The sequence below is a fragment of the Nothobranchius furzeri genome, chromosome 14, assembly GCF_043380555.1.
Source record: "Nothobranchius furzeri strain GRZ-AD chromosome 14, NfurGRZ-RIMD1, whole genome shotgun sequence".
In the NCBI taxonomy this organism is placed as follows: Eukaryota; Metazoa; Chordata; class Actinopteri; order Cyprinodontiformes; family Nothobranchiidae; genus Nothobranchius; species Nothobranchius furzeri.
The window spans coordinates 54,561,278-54,586,058 of record NC_091754.1 but is presented as its reverse complement, the minus strand read 5'-3'; the positions used below and the strand labels follow the sequence as shown (position 1 = coordinate 54,586,058).

General features: G+C 40.5%; 1 protein-coding gene across 1 annotated transcript in view; it reads right to left on the bottom strand.

Moving 5' to 3' along the window:
* The window catches only part of LOC107396560 (gamma-aminobutyric acid receptor subunit gamma-3), a 179,384-nt gene that overhangs the window by 129,005 nt on the left and 25,598 nt on the right, over positions 1–24,781 (bottom strand). Inside the window, exon 3 of the mRNA XM_070544193.1 lies at positions 7,476–7,543. Coding sequence (XP_070400294.1) covers positions 7,476–7,543 — 68 coding nt within the window. The remainder of the gene's footprint in view (positions 1–7,475; positions 7,544–24,781) is intronic.

Here is a 24,781-nt window from a genome sequence, read left to right as displayed (position 1 = left end):
TATTAATAAACAAAATTGGAAGGAGGTATACGTCAGTGATGTCAACGCTGCATACACATCCTTCATGAAAATACTGTTGAGCTCATATAACGATAACTGCAAATTAATCAAATCTACAGGTAAAAAGGAAAATCAACCTTGGATGACTAAGGGATTAAAGAATGCGTGTGCAAAAAAGAATAATTTATATAGGAGTTTTTTTTAATTGCAAACAAGGGAAGCAGAAGATAGATATAAAAAATATAAAAATTAATTGGTAACAATAATTAGGAAGTAAAAAAAGATTATTATGGTAATCTATTGAATCAGAATAAAAACAACACTAAAGCTACTTGGGGAATACTAAACAGTGTGACAAATAAAGAGAAAACAAAATCCAGTATTCCAAATCACTTTGTCAAGGACAAAAAAGATATTTATGATGATAAAGAAATCACTGATGAGTTTAAGGATTTTTTTTGTAAATGTAGGTAGGAGTTTGATGGAGAACAAACCAGTAATAGAAGATAAATTGACCACTATTAGTACTGTCAGTAGTATTGTCCTTGACAAAGTAGATAAAGAAGAAATATGAAACATTGTAAAAAACTGTGGAAACAAACGATCAACCGATTATCAGGACCTGGACATGATAACTGTTAAAACCATGATAGAATCTGTCATTGAACCATTCACTTACATTTGTAATCTATCACTTTCTACTGGAAATTTTCCTGACACATTGAAAACAGCGAGTCATTCCTTTGTACAAGAGTGGTGATAAACATAGTTTCAATAATTACAGGCCAGTGTCACTGCTTCCACAGTTTTCTAAAATATTGGACAAAGTATTTGTATCAAGGCTGGATAAATTCATCGAAAAAAATAATATTTTAAACAATGAACAATCTGGGTTTAGAACTAAACATTCCACAGCAATGGCAATAATGGAATTAACGGATAAAATATCAACAGCAATTGACAATAAAAATGACTTTGTTCGTGTTTTCATTTATTTGAAAAAAGCTTTTGATGTCATTGATCACTCAAGGTTACTTCGAAAATTAAGTCAGTATGGAATAAGAGGTGTGGCTCATCAGTGGGTTAAAACTTATTTAGAAAAAAGAAAACAGTTTGTTCAGATAAAGGACCAAAAATCAAAATTATGTGAAATTCATTGTGGAGTGCCACAAGGGTCGGTCCTCGGACAAAAACTGTTCATTTTGTTTATTAACGACTTGGTAAATGTATCTAAGACACTCTGTACCATTCTATTTGCAGATGATGGTTTTACTTAGGATCAAATATTGAGGAGGTGGCTAAAGTGCTAAATGATGAACTGATTAAAATTAAAAACTGGTTTGATATAAATAGATTGACACTGAATCTTAATAAAACACATTTTATACTTTTTAATGATAAAAAGAAGAGTGATGTATCCTTGCAAATAGATGGGATTGCAATTCAAAGAGTAAAAGAAACTAAATTTCTTGGAGTTCTTATTGATGAAGACTTGACATGGAAATCCCATATTCATAGGCGTCAGTTTAACCGGGGACACCGGGGACATGTCCCCGGCAAAATTTGTGATTGGCAGCTGTGTCCCCCCCACTTTAAAAAAAGCCTGCTGATGAGGATTTTTGTTTTACCAGCTCAGATCTTATACCAGGGGTCGGCAACCTGTTCCCATCAAAGAGCCATTATTACCCGTTTCCCACAGTAAAGAAAACACCGCAGTAGCCGCAGCGTTGTGGGCGGTGCCTACCCTCAGACAGCAGAGAGCTGCTCACAACCAGGTGACAGCAGCAGTCGCTCGCATGGGCGTCGCACCCGTGGGGGATTCAACGCCCACACTTTTCCAGCTGTTTTGCTCACCTCCACACCAGTCTGGTTTCTTTATGTCGCACACTCACTCTGTTTGCCTCATCTCCTTCTTCACCTCCACTTCTGACAGCCAATGTCGGGTTTCCAGGAGAGCAGGAGAGGGAGGGACGGAAGAGCTCGACTGAATTCATAATTTTACATCTTGACATTAGCTGTACAAAGTCTGAGTTTGATAAAGTGAAGAACAACAATTTGCAGAGGTTTATAACAGGCGCGGCGCCAGGTTTTCATTTTTGGGTGGGCCACGGTAATTTTGGACGGACCTTAATAAGCAGTGACTTAAGTGAAGCAGGCAGGTCGCGCTAGAAAATTTCGTTTAAAAATACGTCAAAAATGTTTTACCCCGTCATTTTTATTTATAAAATATGAAGTAAAAACTCCCAGTTTAATTTTCATTCATTTGTCATTAATATGTAGTCTACACCCGTGCGTTAAGTGGACCATCTTCCAGTAAAAGCAAAGCATCCAGCCCATCTCTCCAAATGCGTAAAATATGCACCACAGCCGTTAGGCGCGCCGCGCGCACCGTCAGCTACATCAGCCCAGACAAGAGCAGAGCAACTAGAATAGAGGATCATTCTGTCTGGATGTGGATTGAGATTACATTTTACAGCAGCCTGATCATCATTTGAATAAAACCATCACCTGTCGTCTAGTCCATGCTATCAGCATTATTTTAATTGGTGTGTGTGTGTGTGTGTGTGTGTGTGTGTGTGTGTGTGTGTGTGTGTGTGTGTGTGTGTGTGTGTTTGTTTTCCACTTCCAACACTGGTCTAACCAACCAGACCAGCATGTCCAGTAACATATTAATGTTACAATTAAACAGTTTCACTTCATGTAGGCTAGGAACATTTCACCTGTCGTGGCCCGACCTGCTCCACATAAACTTTGTGCGTGATCAAATGTCTCTACAGGTGCTTTCTGCGCTGCTATTCTGCCTCAGACTGGATGCGTCATGCGTCTCCATATTATAATATGGAGACGCATGACGCATCCAGAGACGGGGAAAAGCGCTGTTCAGCCATAGTTTAATAATTTCATAAAAAGAACATTTTTCCAAGCTCATCCATGCGCATCAGTGTGCGTCGGGGTAATTCTTTCAAAACAGCCAGCATCCTTGAGTTTATCCATCAAAATACAGTCAAATGGAAATATCTGTAACCTGTCATTTAACTGTTTTACCTTCTTGTGAAGATTGTTGCAAAGAGAAACAACTAAACCTGATTAACCCCAGAGCCACGCGCACTGCGCTGTACGTCGTGACTGTAAATGAGGGGAAACGATTTAATCGGATCCTTTTCTCTTCAACATGGTTTAATGTAAAGTTTCATTCAGTACAAACTTTAGTTACACCAATCTAACGAGACAGAGCCTGGATTTGTATTCTCAACAGTTTAAACATGTTTAAAACGGAGACATGCGTGACGCGTCTAAAATTCACACCTGCTCCGCTATTATGGAAATTAAACTAACAAGGTGAATAACATCAAATTATTTTAGGCACAGACAACATCTCCCACGCGCCTGGTCGCTCGTGTACGTCAAAGTTATCTTTCATAAGAAGATAATCAATAAAACGATTTATATAAAGATGATCCAGAAGCCCGTCTCTGCCTACAATATTTTGATATTTTTCACCCTGTTGGTGGTTTTATGAGCAGGTACCACTTTTGTCATACGTTTCTTTTAAAAACATGTTTAGACTGTTCAGAATACAAATCCAGGCTCTCAGAACCAGAGCGCATGCAGGAAGGTTCCTCCCTGAAGCGAGTGTTTTCCAAACCCTGTCTCTCAGAGACTTGTCACTTAGAAAATGTTCCCTGATTATGAAACTTTGGCTGAATAGCGCTTTTTCCTGTCTCCAATGTGGCGACGCAGGAGCCGTCTGAGGAGAATCCCAGAATCTGACATCCTCCAGCTCAGGAAGCGCATATGATTACGCACAAGCGTGACCCGTCAACCCGGTCTCACAGGACCGGGTTGACCTGTTCAAGTTTACGCAGACAATCTTTACATTTAGAATTAGCATACAGATGTAAAATTAATGCAGTAAAATATAAAGCTTTTTATTTAAATATCGATTCATTATTTTACAAGCACAGAGCATCAGATGGATGGAAGAGCCGCATCCGGCTAAAGAGCCGCTGACCCCTGTGCTAGCCTACTTTATTGTCCCCAGCAATTTTTAAGCCCCACTCAAGTGTATGGTTATTGTCCCCAACAATTCTGAAACCAAACTGACACCCTTGCCCATATTAGTTACATAAAAGGTAAAATAGCCAAATCCTTAGGAGTATTACATAGAGTCAAGTTTTTACTGACTAATTCTGGTTTGTTGGCATTGTACAATTCACTGATTGTTCCATACTTGACTTATTGTGTAGAAATCTGGGGAGCAACATACAAAAACTATACACAACCCTTATTTATTTTACAGAAAAGAGCTCTGAGAATCACCAGTTATAGTGGCTGTAGAGATCCATCAAACCCATTGTTTATTAAATATAAATTACTGAAATTTCATGATTTAAAAGACTGGAAAATCTTACAAACCATGTATAAAGCCAATTTAGGTACTCTGCAAGCAAATATTCAGGGGATAATTGAAAAGAGAACTAGTAATTACATGCTGAAAGAAACTGATGTGTTTACAAAACCTAGATTTAGAACTAAAATTAAGGAGTGGAATATATCTGTAAATGGTGTTTAGTTATGGAATAACCTTAAAAGGGAAACTAAAAAAACTCTGTCATTTAATATATTCAAAAAATGTACCAAATTGAGTGTACTAAATAATTGTGAAAATGTAAATTAAATCAATGATCATGATAGCACTGGAATTTAGAACAGGAAAAAGTTTTAAATGAATCTGTATGTGTGTCTGACAAATGGTAATTATATATAAATAGATTATTTCTTCTGGAAAAGGGGGTAGAAATTATAAGATGTTTTTCTTTATTCTGCTCCTTTTCGTTCAAATTAGATTTTTTTGTTATGTAATTCTTATTGTTTAGATCTTTTATTTGTTTTTATTTTGAATGAAATAAAAAAAGAGAAAAAAATCTTTTTTTCATACTTACTTTTATTGAATCTTGTTCTCCAATTGAGTAAAATCACTCACTTAAGCCTTTCGTGCATTCCACACTACAAAATATATAAACATATGTATGATTTTTGCTAATAACCTATCGGATTGATATCTGTATTGATCAATACTGAAGGCTACAATATCGGTATCATATCGGAAGTAGAAAAGTGGTATCGGGACATCCCTACTAACAGTGAATTAGATGCAAAAATTCAGCTCTCAAAATATATCAAGCCACTTTTCCAATGAACCGTGAAATGTATGTGTGAAGTGAATAATTCAATTGTGGCATTTTACTTCCTTTAATGAGTCGATCAGAACTATAACAGCAAGCTAAAAGCAAGATGGCAAAAAACACTTCCTCTAATGCTGGAGACAAATTACCGTAATAAGTGTAGTAAGTTCTCCCTACCGTAAAACACCCAAGAGCGCAAACACCAGTTATGACAATTTATTTATCTACTAATCAACTTTTTGTGTATGACTTGTGTTCGTTTGTCATCTAGAATCTTCTGGCGCTGATCCGTAACTGGCAACTGCCATGAGTCCCACAGAAAGATGTGAGAAAATAACTTTTTGCAGAGAAAAATTGCCTGCAGTAACCTAATTTGACCACAGGAGGTCATTCTTACTAAATTCTTACATATTGCACCTTTTGGCCAGAGTTCATGTCTTAGCTAAGAATAAGAGACGGGTGGAGTTAGGTTTGGATTTACTGCTGAAGAAAAAATAAACACAAAGCCCTGTTTCACATTTCCCAAAAATATACTTGACGGCTTCAAGATCGTTTGGGAAAATCATTTTAATCCCTAAAATAATGTTCTCCCCTGTTCAAAAATAAGTGCGTTCTTGGTATCAAATTGCGTCCTTAAAGTTCACGGACATCATTTGTGACATCACATAACAACCGGCATTAGAAAATAACGTTTTTAGGCAGATTGACTTGCATTAATTTTTTTTCCTTCTTCCAGGGAGCCCAGAAGTAGATGGGCATGACTAAAGCTTGGTTTATGCTTGACGCATTTACTTTCCGCTTGGTGATGCGGCTCGCGGATGGAACGCGCTTCACAACTTGCAGCGTTTATGGTTCATGCGGCTTGTCTCTGCGGTGAGCCAATATTCTCCCAAACTGTAGGGGGCAGCATGGAGCTCTACGGCATGCACCTAACACTACACCATAGTAGAAGTAAAAATTACTGTCGTTTACAACATGGCATTCCAGCATTTTTTAACAGCGTCCTCGTCTTTTCCGACAGTGTGAGCTATTTCTCTCCAAGAATTATTAACATGTTGATCACGGTGATCTCTGAGAGCTGAATCATACAAATGTCTGTATTCACGAACCTCTGCCATACTAGTTCTTGCCAGTCCGCCATGTTTTTCCGTGTCCGACCGTCCGCGTGGTTAGAAAATTTCCTAGGTGCGCGGTGCGGAAAGTTTGGCTGTGCGGAGGCGCGGTTGTTAAAATGACGCAACTGTTCCGCGCGGAGCCGTGCGGACGCAAGCATAAACCAAGCTTTAGGCTCCTTAGACTGACCTGCAGAGTAAAATCTTTCTAGGCTACCCCTCCAATGCAGCTGAGTTAAAATAATTGGTGACAACTGTGACTAAACAGGTAGAGTGCTTGTCGCATGATCCAAAAGTCATAAATTCAATCCCCCATCCCGGCAGGCCATGTGACGAAGCATCCTGGAAAAAATATTTTCCCAAGATCAAAAAAAGTATGAGAAAAATAAGTTATTCTGTTAAGAAAAGTGCTACGAAATTCCACAGCTCTGTATTTTAATACGTTTGTAAAAGTGTCAAAGATAAACAGTCTTCTGAAGCCTTGCCAACAGTTAAAAAAGACTAAATTGATTTCATATCTTGATTTTTTTACGTTGCCAAGCAACCATTCCATTCTCCTTCTGACTTCAGAGATAAAATCGCTTTTCCTGATCTCATCAAGCCGGGTGAATATTTGCAAAGCAATACACTTATTATGTTGTGAGGCAGAATGATCATAGCGAAAAATAAATCTCTCATTCGACTGTTCTGACAGCGTTTGAACAGACTTCTGCATAATAAGTGATGAAAGGCAGCATCCATTTAGCGCGCCGCACTTCACTCAAGGCCGAGCGGCAGCTATTTCCTCGTTGCTGCAAATCAAGCTTTCAGTCTTGGATTTTTATGTTTTATTGGATCTGATCACGCTCGCCATGGTGAAATACGCATCCGTCCACATCCTGGTCTCTTTTTTTTCCTTTGAATTTCCACACTGATCCAAAATGAAAAAAAAAAAAAACTAAAAACTCTGGAGCTTAATTGCAGCTGATCCACAAAACTGTAGCATAAATAAATAGATACCCTCCACACCTGCCTTTCTTGGCTCAGAGTGCGGTACAAAAACAGCTGTGGCCGCCCACATAACCTCCATGAGAAATGACGGCACTCGTGTTTGATGAAACTGGCGTCCGATAATAGACGATCACGTGGGTGTGAGAACGGAGATGAGGTGAAGGAGTGATGATCTCCGCAGACTCACCATATCGATGGATGACACTGGCCCGATGCTGTTGACGTATATGCCCACATCGATGACCGTCGGTTTCTCTGCAACGAGCCAGAGGACAGAAGCATGAGCACAGACAGAAAAGCCGAGCTTCTCAGCACGTTTTAGACACTAAACGCATGAATAATCAAGTCAAAACAACCCTTTTCATCGTTCACATTATACAATACGAAGTCAATTTATTCCTTTTTGGATGAAGGCAGAGTCATCAATCCACCTTCAGGAGAAGAATTCACACTTTGGAAGAAGAAAAGGCTCTGATGTGCTTCATGGACCTACTCCAAGGCAGGTAATAGCATTTTCATTCAGGACGCAGGATCTTGGCTTCATTCTCTCAGCATCGTTGGGCTTTAGAAAGTGGAGACTGGCATGAACACAAGACACACGTGTTGGGAAAAGCCTCATGTAAAGGCAGCAAACAATATTATTCTCACATGGTGTATTTTCATGTGGTCCTTTAGATGTTCAGGCCCTAATACAGCTTCTAATAAAAAAGACCCAATGCAAGTGTGCTAAAATCAACCCAAAGTATACCGAAATGCTAGCTAATCAGAGTAGCTGCTAAAAGTGTGGAGAATGCAACAGGAACTCTTAAATGTGTTTTCTTTTAGGCTGTACTGTCCTGGCGGTGTGAAGCAGACAGAATGGTTGATCCGGGTGACTTTATAAGCCAGAGCCGTTTTACTCTACAGCAAGAGGCATGTGGGATGTTCCTCCTGTTGCACCGTAGCCTTTAGTATGTTTGCTATAATGCTAGAGCGCATTAGGTTACATACCGGAGTGGACAGGTAGGGAGAAAAGAGACGTACAACACAAACGGGGAAAAATGAAGGGAGAAAGAGAGGAACAACAGTACACCACAAACACAGGCAGGAAAAACAGTGGGGTCATCATAATAAAAAAGGAAAAAAATCTACAAGAATAAATGGAATAGGAAGTTTTAAAGGAATACTAAACAGCTTTGTTTGCTTTTAGCACCCCCTAGTGTCCGTTTGTAGATGTGAAACTATTTCCTCGCTGTGCGTTCGTGTTTTTAACAAGAGCTGAAATGTCTCCCAGCGTTTCTAAGTGTCTATAAAAGTGATTCTTCACTAAATTAAACAAATCAACTTGGTTCATGATCTAAAACATGCAAGAAATGTGCTGCAGCCAGACAGCAGCGTCGGGTAGGTCCGCTTAATTAATTAGGTTAATTTTCCCAATGTCAGAAAAAAAGACTGAAATGCAAAGAGTAACATTCAGACCGAACCGACAATTGTGAAGTTGCAAGTGTGATACTCTGGCCACAGGCGGTGATAGGGGCTGGGTGGCCTTTCATTAACCCTGTAAAGGGTCATTTTAGTACATTCTGGCTCAGGAAAATGATTTAAAATGTGAAAAAGTTGCTAATTGTCCCTTTAAATGGTTTGATGTGTGTGTGGGGGGGTGGGGGGGGGATCGTTATCGATTAGTGGGTATTTGAAATTGGATTTCTTTTTATACAATTAAAGCTACGAGCCAGCTTGAAACATTTTTATGCTCGTAACAACTTTCTAATTCCTAATTTATACATCGGGACAGACGCACGCAACGCCATTATCCGTCCATTTGAGGGCTCTTCGCCAGGCTCGCAAGGACGGATGAAGTCCAGCTCTCTTTTCTAAACATCCATCCTTCAAGATGGAGAACGCAAGCTTGTGATTGGTCATGATGCCATTGTCGTCTACAGCGCCGCCGTTGCGCCTTAAAAAACATAAAGAGAGCAGAGGATATCTAGCAGCAGACACGGAGAAGATTGGCAAAAACCTCACGGCAAAACTCTAAAAATATGAACGTTTTACTCACTCGTGACTTGAGGAGTAAAAAGATACGCGGCAAACGTTTTATTTGTGGATGGAAATAATGGAAAACACTGGTTTGGAGGTGGCGAGTGCATGAAGAGGTGGAGGAGAATGAGGGACAAATTTGTCCATGTTAAAAAGCATCTTAAATACAAAAAAAAGACAATATAAACACTAATTTGGACCGGATACATGATAGGATACCACAGACCAGCACTACACCCTCTGTTGTCCTGGCGGGGAATTGCTTTGCGACATTCCCCAGGAGACGGAGAAGTACAGATTAGGCTTAACAGTATAGCTACAAATATATTAAGACAAGTTAAAAAATGAAAAATCTAATGAAGTAGTTCTCTCGAATTTGTCTAATGGTAAATGGCCTGTATTTGATACAGCGCCTTCTAGAGTCCTGGAGCCCCCCATGGCGCTTTACAACACAATCAGTCATTGACACATTCACACACTGGTGGGGATGAGCTACAATGTAGCCACAGCTGCTCTGGGGCGCACTGACAGAGGCGAGGCTGCCGAGCACTGGCGCCACCGGTCCCTCCGACCACCACCAGCAGGCAACGTGGGTTAAGTGTCTTGCCCAAGGACACAACGACAGTGACAGACCGAGCGGGGCTCGAACCTGCAACCTTCCGATTACAGGGCGAGCACTTAACTCCTGTGCCACCGTCGCCCCTATTTATGTCTTATGAAGATTTGTCTTCTGATGAAAAGAGAAAATACCATGTAAATCACAAGATGATGAAATTAACAATCTGTTCAAACAACATCCAGTTTTCAGAAGAAATGGAGCACAGTCATCTGCTCTGAGGTCAGGGATGAAGCATAGCATTGCATATTTACAGACAGCTGCTGTCTGGGCCTTTGTCCAGACTGCAGATAGCTGTTAGTCAGAACTAATTAAACTAATATTGTTTTTTTTTTCCACCATAATCAGTGAATGTTGTGATGGATCAGATCCTCTCACCGAGTAAAGTTCTTGTCTTTTTATTAGAGTGGCTCAATGTCAAAGCCAGACTCTCGAACTCGGGATATTTCTCCATATTTACTACAACGTTCTGGTTTTTTATCCAAATCAATGACGCCATAATGGTTTAAGATTCCTAGCTAAACTAATGTTTGGAAAATCATGATCTGTCCTCTGTGAGCTCCCATGGATGTACCAAGTTTCAGTGCCGTTAGAGAGGTCCCAATCGACTGTTAGGTGTTGATTACATTTCTTTTTTCCGCTTGATGGAGATTTGACATGGATTTTAGAGATGGAAAAAGCCACAACAGGACTTAACTGTACAGTGGAAGTTATATTTAAACAAAAGTGGAAAAAATACTTGAATAAAATAGCATCAAATGGAAAATAAGAACTGCCACAGCCTGTGCTAATGCCTTAAAAGTGTCACAGATGTAAGCTTTTGTAAGTAAATAAAAGATGTACAACACCAACACTGTTAAGCCCCACAGTCCCGAACGTTGTTGCAGGGCTGCCAACTTTTGAACATTTCAGAGTGAGACGGGGTCATGGGGTTGGGAGCGGACAATTTGCCAACCGTTTAGAGCGTGAGGGGCGGGAGGAGGGGGGATATTAATATTCAGACTTTTGTTCTCTACATTTTATTTATTTCTACTCTGTACGAAAGAGGATGAGAGCCACTGACAAGAAATAAAAAAACGAAATGAAAGAGAATTCTTACTTTTTTCTCAGAATTCTGACGGGGAATTCTGGGGAAAAAGACTGAATTCTCTTTCTTTTCTTTTTTTTTCTCTTTTCAGTGGCTCTAATCTTCTTCCATACCTCTGACTTTACTGAGGGAACTGACCTTTGTTTAATACAAATTTTCTTTTTGTGAGAAAAATTTAACATCCAACTCACCTGAACTTCTTCACATCTGTCTGTCTGTCTGTCTGTCTGTCTGTCAGCAGTAAAGAGTTACAGCTACAGGAACTTTTAATTATAATTAATGTAAATGATTTAAATTCCATCTAGGGGTGGGCAATATCATGTCATTCATAATATTACCAGTTATTATTTCCTGCCAAGAAAAAAAATCTATCATGTTCAGCTAACTTCATGATGTAGTTACATCCACTAAACAGACGATTATGTTCATGTGGGTCATCAGCAAGAAATTATTGAAGTTATCAAAGCAAACATGGCTGGAATCAGTTTATTGTAATCTGTGTCTCTAAGTGTGTGTGCTGCTGTAATGAGTGGATGTCCTCACTGTGGGACTAATAAAAGTTACTCTATTCCAGTGGTTCCCAATATATATATATGTCAGACGTCACACTAAACAGACACTCGAAAGACAGGGTTACAAAAATATGATCAACCTTTTTCCCCATCACTTTCATTTTTTTAAATAATTATTGATAAACATTCAATACCGTTACAATTTCCTTTGATTTTATTTTAAATAAATATTTAGTGCCCAGGTAGCACATAAACAATGCAATTTAACGGTTTTCTTAAAGCAGGAACGTTTAACCAGAGCTCTCTCCTTCCTTCTGCTCTGCGTAAACCTGAACTGATCACCTACTTGTGCGTAATCAAATGTCTATAGAGAAAAAGATGGAAACGATATAGCCACGAGGTTCACTTTTGCCTCAGACTGACTTATTGCTGTTTTATGGTGTGGCTGAATCTGCGATCCGCTGCCACGCGGACCGGAATAACAAATGATGCAGTAACATGAGTTGTGGTCAGGTTCAGGAGGAGTCACTGGCTGGAGCGGACTCGACTTTAATACGTCATCCCAAAATAGAAGCTAATATCTTAATATGACCTGGAATGAAAAATGTTGTTAAAACCTCTTAAAAGTTTTTATCACAGAGGAGGCAGCGCTCATTTCTGCCTTCAGTCTGACGGCACAGCGCAGCGTGCGCTTGTTGAATCAGTATGTGTGTGTGTGTGTGTGTGTGTGTGTGCGCGCGCGGCACAGCTCCATGAGCCGCTCCAGTCACCGCGTCTCGTTATTGGCGCTATTTAAACCAATGTTGTAAAATTACTTCTGCCCAGCCCAGATGTGCTCACATGTGCACCCGTGAGCCGTGGTTCCGCTGGAACGCGTCTGACCTCTGACAGACGCACTCTGAACTTCAGATCTTCAGCGCGCTGTTAACAGCCTGACACGTTTAGAATGCTGTCCCACAGTCAGTGTGCTAATATAATAATATAATAATGCTAAAATGCTCAGATGGGAACCATTTCTTGATTCATTTAGTTACATCCACAATGTTCTGTGTGTGAGGTTTACAATGTCAGAACACCTGCATGAGACAGGTGTTAATTACAATCTGCCAGAATGACTCGCCACCTTCAGATTTCTCCAACATCGTTAAAAATGATCAAATACGGAACATATCGGCGTGTGCAGGCCAGAGTGCTGAAGCTCGGCGCATTATTAAGAAGCTAGGGCACATGCGGAGGACACACACACACACACACACACACACACACACACACACACACACACTAAATATACTTGTTTTCAATTACATTTATTGGGCCCACTTACTTTTTCTTTGGCCCACCCACAAATGAGTTTCTGGCTACGCTAATGGTGACATGACAGACTTCTCTGAGCTCCGCAGCCATTACACTTTTCACCTCGCACACCCCCTAGTGGCAGCTCGCGCACCCCTAGGTGCCTGCTGGTGGTGGTCGGAGGGACCGGTGGCGTCAGTGCTCGGCAGCCTTGCCTCCATCAGTGCGCCCCAGGGCAGCTGTGGCTACATCGTAGCTCATCCCCACCAGCGTGTGATTGTGTGTGTGAATGGGTGAATGACTGTGTTGTAAAGCACTTTGGGGGGTTCCAGGACTCTAGAAGGTGCTATATGTATTACAGGACATCAACATTGTAGGTTAAAACAGATTCAGGCCAAAACAAGCTACTTCCTTTATTAATAACCTGTATTATATTTGATTGTGTTTAGTAAGACACACTCAAAGCTTCCTTTATGCTCACAGTTGTGTGTTTTTTTTTTTATCTGTTCTGTGATGTGACTAGAAAAGCTGAGGAGCATGTGCACATCAGCTTGTTTCATCCCCGGGGACCTGCAGCACTAAAGCAGCAGCTTCAGTTGGTGAAGGCCTGCTGGGAGGCGTTGGTTCACTTCCAATGATCGTCCAGCTCCACTAACTAAACAATGCACCGCTGCACTTCACTGCCATTTCCTGTTAAGTATTTGCAATTAATCTGATTACTTCCTAACTTAATTTTTCTTAAATCTAATCAGTTTAGAAATAAAGCACATCAAAGTTTGTACATTTCTTATTAAAAAATAAATAACCAGGGGTCTCATTTATAAAACATTAAGTAGAATCCTTACTAAAACCGTACTTAAGCTCAGTAAAAAAAAAAAGGCACTTACGCCAAGTTTTATAAAACAGAGTACGCACAGCTTCGTGCAATCCCCGCTTTATAAATCAGAAACTATCGAAGAATGTGCTCAGCTATTTTTTGATCACATTCCGCCCTCAACACGCCTACTTTCTGCCATAAATGGTCAATGCAAAGTGCCTTGTGGATCTTACGCATATACATGAGCCGGCTAGTTGCAGCATTTCACCATTAACGCAGATCAAGGAAGCGCTATTTCACAGAAGCAGAAATTGAGATACTTGTGGGTGAGGTGGAAAAATGAAATTAAGTGCTTTTGCAAAACAAATAAGAGAAAATCCACGGAGTGGCACAGCGTTGCTGAAGCCGTCAATGTTGTGAGTTCTTCAGAGATCTGTGGTGGATATTAAAAAAAAGGGCAAAAAAAAAAGATGTTTTGCCACTGCCAGAGTGTGTGTCACCTCTGATCTCCCACCGCTCGCTGGAGGGGAAGGTTAAATTGCAAAAGGGTAAAGGTCACAATTCGGTGACATTTCCGTTTTACCGCAGGCGTCGAAAAGCCTTCCGAAAGCTCCCAACGCGTCAGAAAAAAACGCTTGATCGCCCCGTGTTAATTTTAGCTGCTTCGGGTGTGAGAATGTGTTGTTTGAATTGATAAACATCCTTAGTTGAGAAATGAATCATTAGTCCAGTTGACTAAATTGAAGAAGCTGGTGAAACCTAACCCCTACCACTCACCAATACTGCTTGCCTAATGTTGCCTAATATGAAGCTTGAGTAAAGTATTCTCTAGTACTCCAGACAACTACCCTGGTTCCCGTGATAAGTGGATATCGTGTTTAGCAGTTCGGGAGTGATGCTAAACTTTCACTCCAGAACTCTTCACTGTGTGTAGGCTTGCAGTTGCTTAATGACGACCTGTGCATACAATACTTGCAATGGTAACGTGGATTTAATGAGATTTATAGCTTGTGGGTCACAATATGTGGTTTGCCAGAAATAGCTGGCTCATGGATCCTTGGTCTTGTAGGTTTAAACAATAGATAAAGGTAAAATACTTTCAAAGTTTTGCTTTTTCCAACTCAAAAGAGTGAAACATTAGAGCTTTTAAACTACAATTAGAGCTTCCTTAATGCGAGTCATTTGATCTTTGTTGTCCTTGTTTTCAATGTGGAGTGTTTTAGAAGGGGAGCCAAGTCCCTTCATTGGAAGACAGGTGAACATGTAACACAGGAGAATAAAGCTATTATTCAGGCCTTTTTGAAATCACTGCATGTTCTACAATGTTGAAAGTAATGCGGTACAAAAGTAATTAATTACTGTAATGCATTGCTTTTTGCTGTAATGTGGTAATGTAAGGAATTACAGGGAAAGAAAATGGTAATATTTACTCTGTACAATTGTCAGTAACGCGATAATTACAATGCATTTTTAAACCCAGAATCAAGATGTGTTCCTTAAAAATTCAAATTGCGGGAAACCCGAAGAAAGATCCAGTATCTGCATATATTACGTCATTTATGGACTCAGCTTTGCGGGCAGAGAGGACGCCGCGGTAACGGCTCAGCTACTCCAGCTGCGTCCTGCACGCGGCCGCTGTAACATTCACAAAATCGCTCCACTAAAACAAAATAATTCACTTGCGAACGTTCATATCAGCGCATATTCTCTGGTATTTTGTGCTTTCTGATGTGCTTTGCCTCAGCTGAGTTCAACTCATTACTGCTGGAGCGCCCCGCATGTGAAGATCCCTTTGGCTGATAGTTAGAAAGTAGGATATCTAGGAAACTGTTTTTTCTGGAAGACGGAGAAAACATGCAGCATGCAGGAAGGTCAGAGAGAGAAAGGGCCGGAAATTATTCAAATAAAATCAAGAAAAAAAGAAAAAAGTAGGTAGATTTATCCCCAATAGCCATTTTTACCAGTGAAAAGCAATAATATACATAAGCATTTAATATTTATACATGTGATAGAATCAGATCACCCCAGAAGTCATTCCCACATCCAGGGCTGTATCAAGGCATTTGGGGACCAAGGCAAATATAGGCTTGCAGCCCCCACCACCTCACTCCCTGCTCAGTTAATATAAGATGGCAGCGTGCTGAGAGTAGAGATTGTTGTTGCTTTTATTTAATAAACAATCATTTTAAAGCACTGTTATTATATCTGACTGTTTTTAACAGCAATCCTAGCTCAGATACCACATCACCTTTCACATATATGTCATGAGCTCACTGAGCGCCACATTACCAGATTCATATTGTAGTTGTATTGGTGAAAGTAACTTCAAGTAATGCAAAAGTAGTGTAATGCCTTACATTTTAAAATCAGTAATATTGTAATGTAATGAATTACTTTAAAATGAGGGTAACAAGTCATAAATAATGCATTACAGTTTTGAAGTAACTTGACCAACACTGCATGTTCTACTGGCATTAATCTGGTCATCAGGTGGCATCCCTAGCCTTCTTTGAGCTCCATTTAGCACCATTGCTGGGCACAAGGCCCAAGTTCCGGCTCAGAACCAAATCTCTGTTGCCCATTTGGAGAAACTTGGCATTGAACGCATGCAGGACAATAAATCATTACTATGTATAAAATGTGGAGTAATGCATTGCTTGCATTCATTGTTCTTTTAGCTGGGTAAACCCCTGGACTAACTGCATGTCCAGGAAGAGAGATGAAGAAAATGCACACATTTGCCCAGCGTAGACAAATGTCCAGCTGCAAAGCAGAACCTTGGTGATAGAGCGCACCAAGGGCCCATGTAAAGGATTTACAACCAACATGGAGGAACAAAACCTAAAAGAAATGTGGTGAAAAGCAGATCGATAAGTTCAGCTGGAGAACGACTTCAGCCTCCCTTCACTACGTCCATTAAACACGAGGTTGAGTCGCTACTTAGAATATGTCAGACCTTTGGTGAGACTGAAAAATGCAAGGCTCATTCATGGGCTACATGGGTTGTTATAGCAATGCTCTGAAATCATGTGTTGCTGTTTCTCACCTCTCAAAGCGTAAAGAAATGGTTCAGAGAAAGCCAAATTCTCTATACAACAAAACATCCACCTATCCAACTTTCTATTAGCTTCAATTTTACACTCTTAATGGGGAAATTGTGATCCTCAGAGACCAGATAATTTATTTCTCATCCTTCTGTGTCTTGCTATCCCCCTCCTCCCATCTTGTTCTTCAGAGGTAAAAAATGCCTGCCAGCTCCCATCTGTATTATTGAATTACCTTGTGGGGTCTGATTAGAAGAAGAAAGGTCTTTTATGCCCGCTTGGCCTGGCTGGCATGACGAATGCATTGCCAGCATGAGCAAATGCTCACAAGTACATGCAGATGCACATATCCCAGCTGACCATTCAGCTCCCATATGTTCAGTTTCCAAGCGCTGTGCTGGGAATACAGAGGTCTCAATAGGCTGTCAAATCCACTTCCGATGGGAAAGCCTCATATCTTCAGCCTCTTGGAAAATAAACGTACTAGAAAGTAATTTATTACACTCTGTTTGGTAAAAGCAATCTACAAGGGAATGGCCTCTGGCTAGTTGCTGCTAGCGAGTCCATCTGAAAACGTGTTCACAATACATCTCAAAGCATTCAAAGGTGAATTTCATTGTGACTCCGCCTCTATTGGATTTAATCATTGTTGTAAATGCAGCTTTTGGCAATTTAACAAATTAATGTTTTATGTTTGCCACAAAAACAACCAACACAATTATATATACATATATATATATATATATATATATATATATATATATATATATATATATATATATATATATATATGTATATGTACATATATACATATATGTATATATATATATATATATATATATATATACATATATGTATATATACATATACGTATATATATATATATACGTATATGTATATACGTATATATATATATACAGATATATATCTGTATATATATATATACGTATATATATATATATATATATATATATATACACATATATGTATATATATGTGTATATATACATATATGTGTGTATATATGTATATATATATATATATATATATATATATATATATATATATATATATATATATATATATATATATATATATATACATACATATAAATGTGTGTGTGTGTGTGTGTGTGTGTGTGTGTGTGTGTGTGTGTGTGTCAGGCCTGTGGTGTCACATCACAACTAGGCCATGTGGTCCTCAGTGTGCTCCCTGAACTCCCCTCGGCTTTACAAACTGATTGAGGCATGATAACTCAAGTGCACTCTTGGCTGTACAGTAAATCCGCACTTATTCGTTTCATTTCCTCCACTTAAAAAAAAGGTAACAAAGTAAAAGTTAAGGCACTAATATTCCACTTTCTGCTTTTTGCATAAATACTCATGTTACACAGTTTCTAGTTCTTAAAAAAGGTTAAATCTTGTGTCCTCTACTATAGTCGTCAAGAAAATAGCATTCTAGGTTACAGTATTCCTCTCTAATATTTAGCATTTTAGAAAGTTAATTATGATAAATTCACATGCAGTTTAGAAGTGGGTCCAAACTTTCATAGCTTGGTTTCCCCCACCACAGTCGAGCATACATCAGAGCAGCCAGGCTTGTATGAGTATGTGATGGAGGCTAAATTGCAGCCACCCCCCCCCCCCCCACACACACACACACACACACACACACTCATCCGCTAGGGGTTTATAACTCAGTTATTTAGATCTAATTAAAGCTTGAAATTAAAAATTATTAGAATATTGTGACAAATAATGGCAAGCTGTGGTATTGATTGCAGTAACAGAACAACCGCATCAAAAAAAGCCTCTGCTCCATTTGTTTTGGTCAGTAAAACTATTTTTCTGTACTTAGTTTAACGTGAAGCTGATTGTGTTGGAAAGGCCATGAACTGAAACTCTAGCCGTTTTTACAAAACAATGCCGTCAATTAGTCGCAACGCCACGGCGGCATCAGGCTGCCTTAGGTTGTTTATATGTGGTCAGATGGTGGTGTAATGTGGCGCAATCGTGTCCTTTTCGTAAAAGATTAGGTGATGGCGGCATAAAGGGGGAATGGGGGCGGTCTCTGCGAAGCCACGGACTTCCGTTTATCTTGGGCATGACTTGCTTTTTTTGTGATTGAAGCCATGATCGTTAAGTTTTTTTAACAAGCTGCTCCTAAAGGTGTCTGTCCTCTTCAGTCCCTGTGCAGTCTCTGATGATCTGAGCTTCAGCTCTAACAGAGAGATGCTCACAGAGTGCTGTGGTCCTCCAGTTTGCTGTTTCAGCTGATTTTGTTGCCCGTGTTTAGTTTTATTTTCAATATATTTGCCGGTCGGAGCTCGGCATTTACTCCCCACGTCATCCTGGCACCTCCCTCTGTTGCGCCATGGTGCGATAGCCGTTTTTCAGACATACCATTACCGCAATAGTACTACAATATTTGCGGAATGAATGCCGCGAAAATTGTGCAACGCCATGCTGGCATGACACGTTTATAAGACACCCCGTTGCGGTTATAATACACCGATTTTTCCAGCATGGCGTGCCTTGTAAAAAGGGCTTCTATCCTTTTCCCCCCTGCTGAGGCAGCTTTGTGGATTCCTGACTGTAGGCAGAGTCGTGGAGCGGCAGCTGCTGCGTGCCCTGGTTGCCAGGCTCTGATTGACGTGGTGCGATTCCAGGCTGTAGCTGTGCCTATGGAGGTCTCTCACGGAGACCAGAGACACGCCGCTGCTTGGTGAGCTGATGCGTGCCACAAAGTGTTAGCTCCGGTTAGCTCAGTTAGCTTGTAGCTACATCGGCTCAGAGTTTGATGGCTGTCACGGCGGCCCGCATCATACAGTCCTGCTCTCGGATCCACCTCTTTGCTCATTTTTGCATCGTTCGGGAATGACGAGACATGTGACACGGCCAAGATGGCGGTGGTGAGAACCGCCCATTAGGCTTCCATCTTCAGAAACCCACATGTATGGAAGGTTGGTTCATCTTAAATGTACAATCAGTGGCTGTAACCTTAGAAACAAAAACCTGCCACCTTTGGGAATATTATACTATAGTCACTTTCATTTTTAAGAGACAACATTTAAAAGTAAATGAACCCTTTAATTAAACAAGAAAGTTCAGAATTTATCTTTCATGCTACAATTTATTGGTAGAGTAGATCTAATTACTTTATCTCAGCAGGATGTTCAGTGAAATCATGTCCGCTTCCAAGACATATTAAAATGAATAAAACAGCAAAGTAGCCATCTGGCTGTCCCAAACAAGGTCAAGCAGAGGCTAAAAATTATTTCCAATTGACGCACATCTGTAACATTAAAGAAGCATCTCACTGGAAGGATGAGCTACAGCCGACCATCTGCATCGCTCAGAGTGAGGCGATCACACCCATTAACACGGAACTGGTGAACTTTGACCCCAAAAAGAGAGAGAGAGTGTCAAATCTGGTGAGAGGACAGGTTCAGTATAACATCCAGAGAAGGCGATTTAAAAAAGGTTGGCTTCAAATCATAATGAAAACAAAAGTCAACTAAATATTTATTTGCTTTGCAAGTTTTGTAGCAGCTCTTCTCTACTTTTATAGCAGGGCGGTTAGTCTATGTTTTCTGATCACCTAAATATCAAATAAGGCTCAGCGCTACTATCCACAAACATGTGTGAGCGGCGTGTAACGTGATAGATATGTTTTATCCGTGTGCTCCCTTCCAACCGGGAGCATTTCAGATGTGAAACGGGAGCGAAAGTGCTCCAGCAGGTCTCGCGAGGTCATGAAATCACGGGAGAACACCACACGCAATTTTGAATTTTCGCGTGATTACAAGCAAGGAGAAAGACAGCTGCATGCATCTAAAAATGCCTGCTGTACTAATTTCTGTTCTGTTTACCTTCACTATGCGTGACTTTTATTTTGAAAGTTTCCAGATGTGCACTTGTGCTCTAATGTACTCCTTTTGTTTGTTTTTTTCAACGAATTAGCTGTGGTCTCTGTTATGAATGAGTGCCGTGTGAGTTGTTTTTTTACTACATAAAAAAAAAATTCATCTCACGCCCAGAACACACCAGACGCGGAAGCGCGAAGATGCACCACAAAGCACCGTGGAACGACGAGCGCTTCTAATCCGCGCTCTCGTTAACCTACGCTCTCGGTCACATCAGCTGCAAAGCACCACGAAGACTCGCGCCGTGCAGCGATCATTTCGGTGTGAGCTCTATGTTTTTCATGAGCCATTAGTGAGCCACATCAGTTCTGGCAGGAAGACTAACTAAAGCCGAGCAGACAGCAGACACACATTTAACAAAATAAAAGAAACATTTCTAAATAAAACACAGCGATTGATAAATGTGATCATTTCTGTGTATCTAAACAGACTAGAGAGATGAAAATGAACACACACACACGCACGCACACACACACTCCTGCAGAGCAACACAACGTTTCCATCATTTTAAATGCAGTTTTTACAGCAAAAAAAGTAGATTTAATAAATGTGAATACAAACAAATACACAGCAGCAGGATTGGCGCAGTTTCTGATGTCAACAGGTGGGGCAAACTGGTTACACACACACACACACACACACACACACAGCAAGGGCACAGGGTGGGGTGGGTTGGAAAACAGTAGGCGTGAGCAAAAGCGCTCATTGAAAATTCTCGCCTGATGTGAACAGAGGAGGAGCGGACAGCGTAAGAATTTCGTGAGCGATCCACTTCGGGGCGCTCCGCAGCTTGTGTGTTCCGGGCGTTATGCTCCTGTTTCTGGGGGTAAAGGTTTTTTGGGAAAAATGGCAGGATTACAAGTTTTACTCGTTACTATTCATGATCTGCAAATGTCTCGCATCTGATTGGCTGACAGCAATGCAACTCATCTGCCGCCTTTGTTAAAAAAACTCAGAAGACTGTAATGTTTGACCAAAATGTCTCCTAGGAGGCACACCCTAATTTATTTAACAATGAGTCCAAGCGGGAAGGTGAAATTGAGGAATCGCTTCCTGATTGTCGATGACCATTTCAGAAAGGTAATATTTGCATTTTCTCTTGAAAAAGTGGAACGATCCTCAAAATGCTTGAAGTTGCAAGAGAGAAATACTTTGCTCTCTCTTGGCCGCTCATGCACTACAGCTTAAAGCAGACGCAGTCCATGGTTCCCTGTTGCGTAAAAGAGACTGGCTTTTGTGACCCGGTTGTTTTTCTGTCCACTAACGCAACTCGGAGTAGGGTTGTCACGATACTAAAAATTCAAACTCGATTCGATACTGGGAAAAAAAACTCTATACTCGATTTCGATACTATTTAAAAACACCAATTTATTGAACAAGTTTATTCAAAAAATAACATTCCTCAATTTATATTGCAAAAATTAAATGTTAAGGATTAAGTGTGTAAAGTGCTTAAACCTTTCAAGTATCAGCATTTTTTAAAACGTGCATACAAAAACTGGCGAAAGTTAACACTTTAAATCATGAATTGTCTCACTATATATACACTATTTGCAGAGTGATGTTTTGCTGCTTAAACTCTGTTTAAGGTGCATTTTTGTCATAAGATGTAATGCCATATGTTTTGTTCTGTACTTTTGAACAACTCTGTTGGTCAATAAAGGGAGAAAACGAATTTCTCCACAGTAGGACAAAGGTACATCTACCGGTAATCTTAATAAAAACAGATTGGCGCACGGCAGTGACGTCATTAAAAGCGCCGGTTAGATTAGCCGCGGCTAGTCTGTTCACGCCTAGAAATCCCAGACCCGCTCCAAACGAACAAGGGAATCACGTTAATGATTCCTAACAAAACCTTTCCACATGAAGATGTTTTGGTGCAGATAATGTCTTATTTCGAGGCTGCACCATGGGTGCCCGTCCGCACCCGTTATATGGATATACACTGATGGCGATTCGCCGATGGATCTAAATACCCCGGGCAATCCAAGTAGCACCAAAGTTGTCAGCGTGAGTAAACAAACGTACTGCATGCTAGAAATTAAGTCCGGGTTACAATGAACGGGAGTTTCCTTTAAGCACATAAGCGTGAATATACAACTACGTGTCGGACTTGGTATGCTAATTAAGTTGGGCTGTGAAGCGCCTCCCAAATTCGCTGTTTATGTTTTTGTTTATTTATTTGGTAGACAAAACTTGGATCGGAGACAACTTGCGTGCAAAATTGCAATGTAGCCATGCGGCGTCTTCTTCTTCTGTTTGTCTGGGAGGCGGAGGCTGCTTTACGGCATCTGGCTGTCGTGCGTGTCGGTGTACTTGAAGAAGGCTGTGTATAATAGTCCATAATATCGATACCACAGGGATGGAATATCTAATTTAGATACCACTTTTAGCATCGATTTATATCTAGGTATCGATTTTTTTGACAACACTAACTCGGAGTGGCCGGTCGTTTTTCAAAAACAGCTAACATTAGCTTGGACGGTCTCTTGAGTGTGAGAGCTACACTAGATTAGCTGTTACAAGATGAAAAGGTGAATATCTTTTCACACGTCCGTTAATGAAGTACCCGACATCCAGCAGAACTGTGAGCTGCTGATTGTGGACCTACTGATTGACTTCCAGGAGAGGTGTTTCATTGACACGTTTCCTCTCTGTATAACAAGATTTAATCTGAACTGAAGAGTGTAGCTTCGCTGCATGACCCTGTGGGCTGTGTGTTAGGAGACTCGGCTGAAAACCTCCATTCGTTTCACAGAAAGGAGATTAAAGATGACACGAGGCGTTGGTGAATACTCATATTTTCTTTTATGAACAGACAAGTAAGAAGAAAAGTCATTTAAATAGTATAGAGAAGGCTTCCCCTGCAGATATTGACTGGCTGTGTGTGTGTGGGGGGGGGGGGGGGGGGTGAATGAGAACATACTGTTCTACTCCATCAGTCTGTGTTCACCTCACTGATCCGATGTAACGGTTCTGGGAGAGAAGAATATTCCTCCGCCCTCAAAGGTTTAATAAGAACCAAGGAAGAGGAGGATTGAGCTCTTTCTGAATTGCCACCAGGGGATAAGTACAAAATAAGTGGCAGGGGTTGCTTGTTGCACACATATAAAAGCATAAAGGAAGACCGTCCCTTTCCTCAACACAGCTTTTGTTGGTATTTAAAGATAATAAAGCGGCATCAACGTGCACCAGGATGACAAGAAGGGAAATATTTGTAATTATGCTAATTAGGCTCTGATATGCACCACATCAGATGCTGATGCTGCGGTCTAATAGCAGGAAGCCAGTGTATTATCTTCATTATATAGCAAAAGTCGCCCTAGACTAGCACAACGTTAAGTCTACACCGTTCATCACAACGACACACGTTTGTCACTTTTACACAAGGAAGCAAAAAGCCGAGGCTCCCGCCACAGCTGGAGATACGATGCAGACTTAATTAGACTTTGTGTCCATCAGGTAAACAATGAATTATGTATTGTTTTTGCTCTCCCAGTGCAGTCACAACAATGGAGGCTGGCTGATCCCAAACAAGCCAGAGCGGGGGATGATATTTTAGCTGTTTCAGACCTTCAGTAGAGGCGCCACATGCAGACTTGCTTTCCCAGTGAGGCACAAAGCTGTGTTTTTCCTGACTGCACTAAGTTAACGCCACACTACTGATTATGCCAACGGTTTTGGAAGTTAATTGGAGCAATAAAGTGAAACCCGCACAAACGGTGCTTTTAAAAGTGACCAACAAAGGTTTAGTGTGAGTCAGTTGGACTGGCCACACAACCAGGGCCAGTTTATAGACACCAGTGAACCCAATACATTCTTTTGGACTGTGGGTCGGGGTAAATAAATCCAGAGGAAAACCCCCATAAGCATAGGGAAAATATGCATGGAAGGAATTGTCTCACCAGAATATGAATTTTTTATACATTGAATTTATGACATTGTGTGAAATCATGTATTTTATTTTTTTTTCTGAAAATATGCCAGCAAAAATTTTATCTATCCAGAATTAAACGGTAAAAATTCTACATCTGAAACGACCTCCTGGTGACCCAAGCCAAAGTAAATGTCAAGTGGCTTCCAGTCAATCAAATTAGGCTTCTCTAATCACATGGCAGCAGTTAGGTGTTGACTGGCATGGGTCACCAGGAGGTCGCCTCATTTGTTCACTACAATGAAA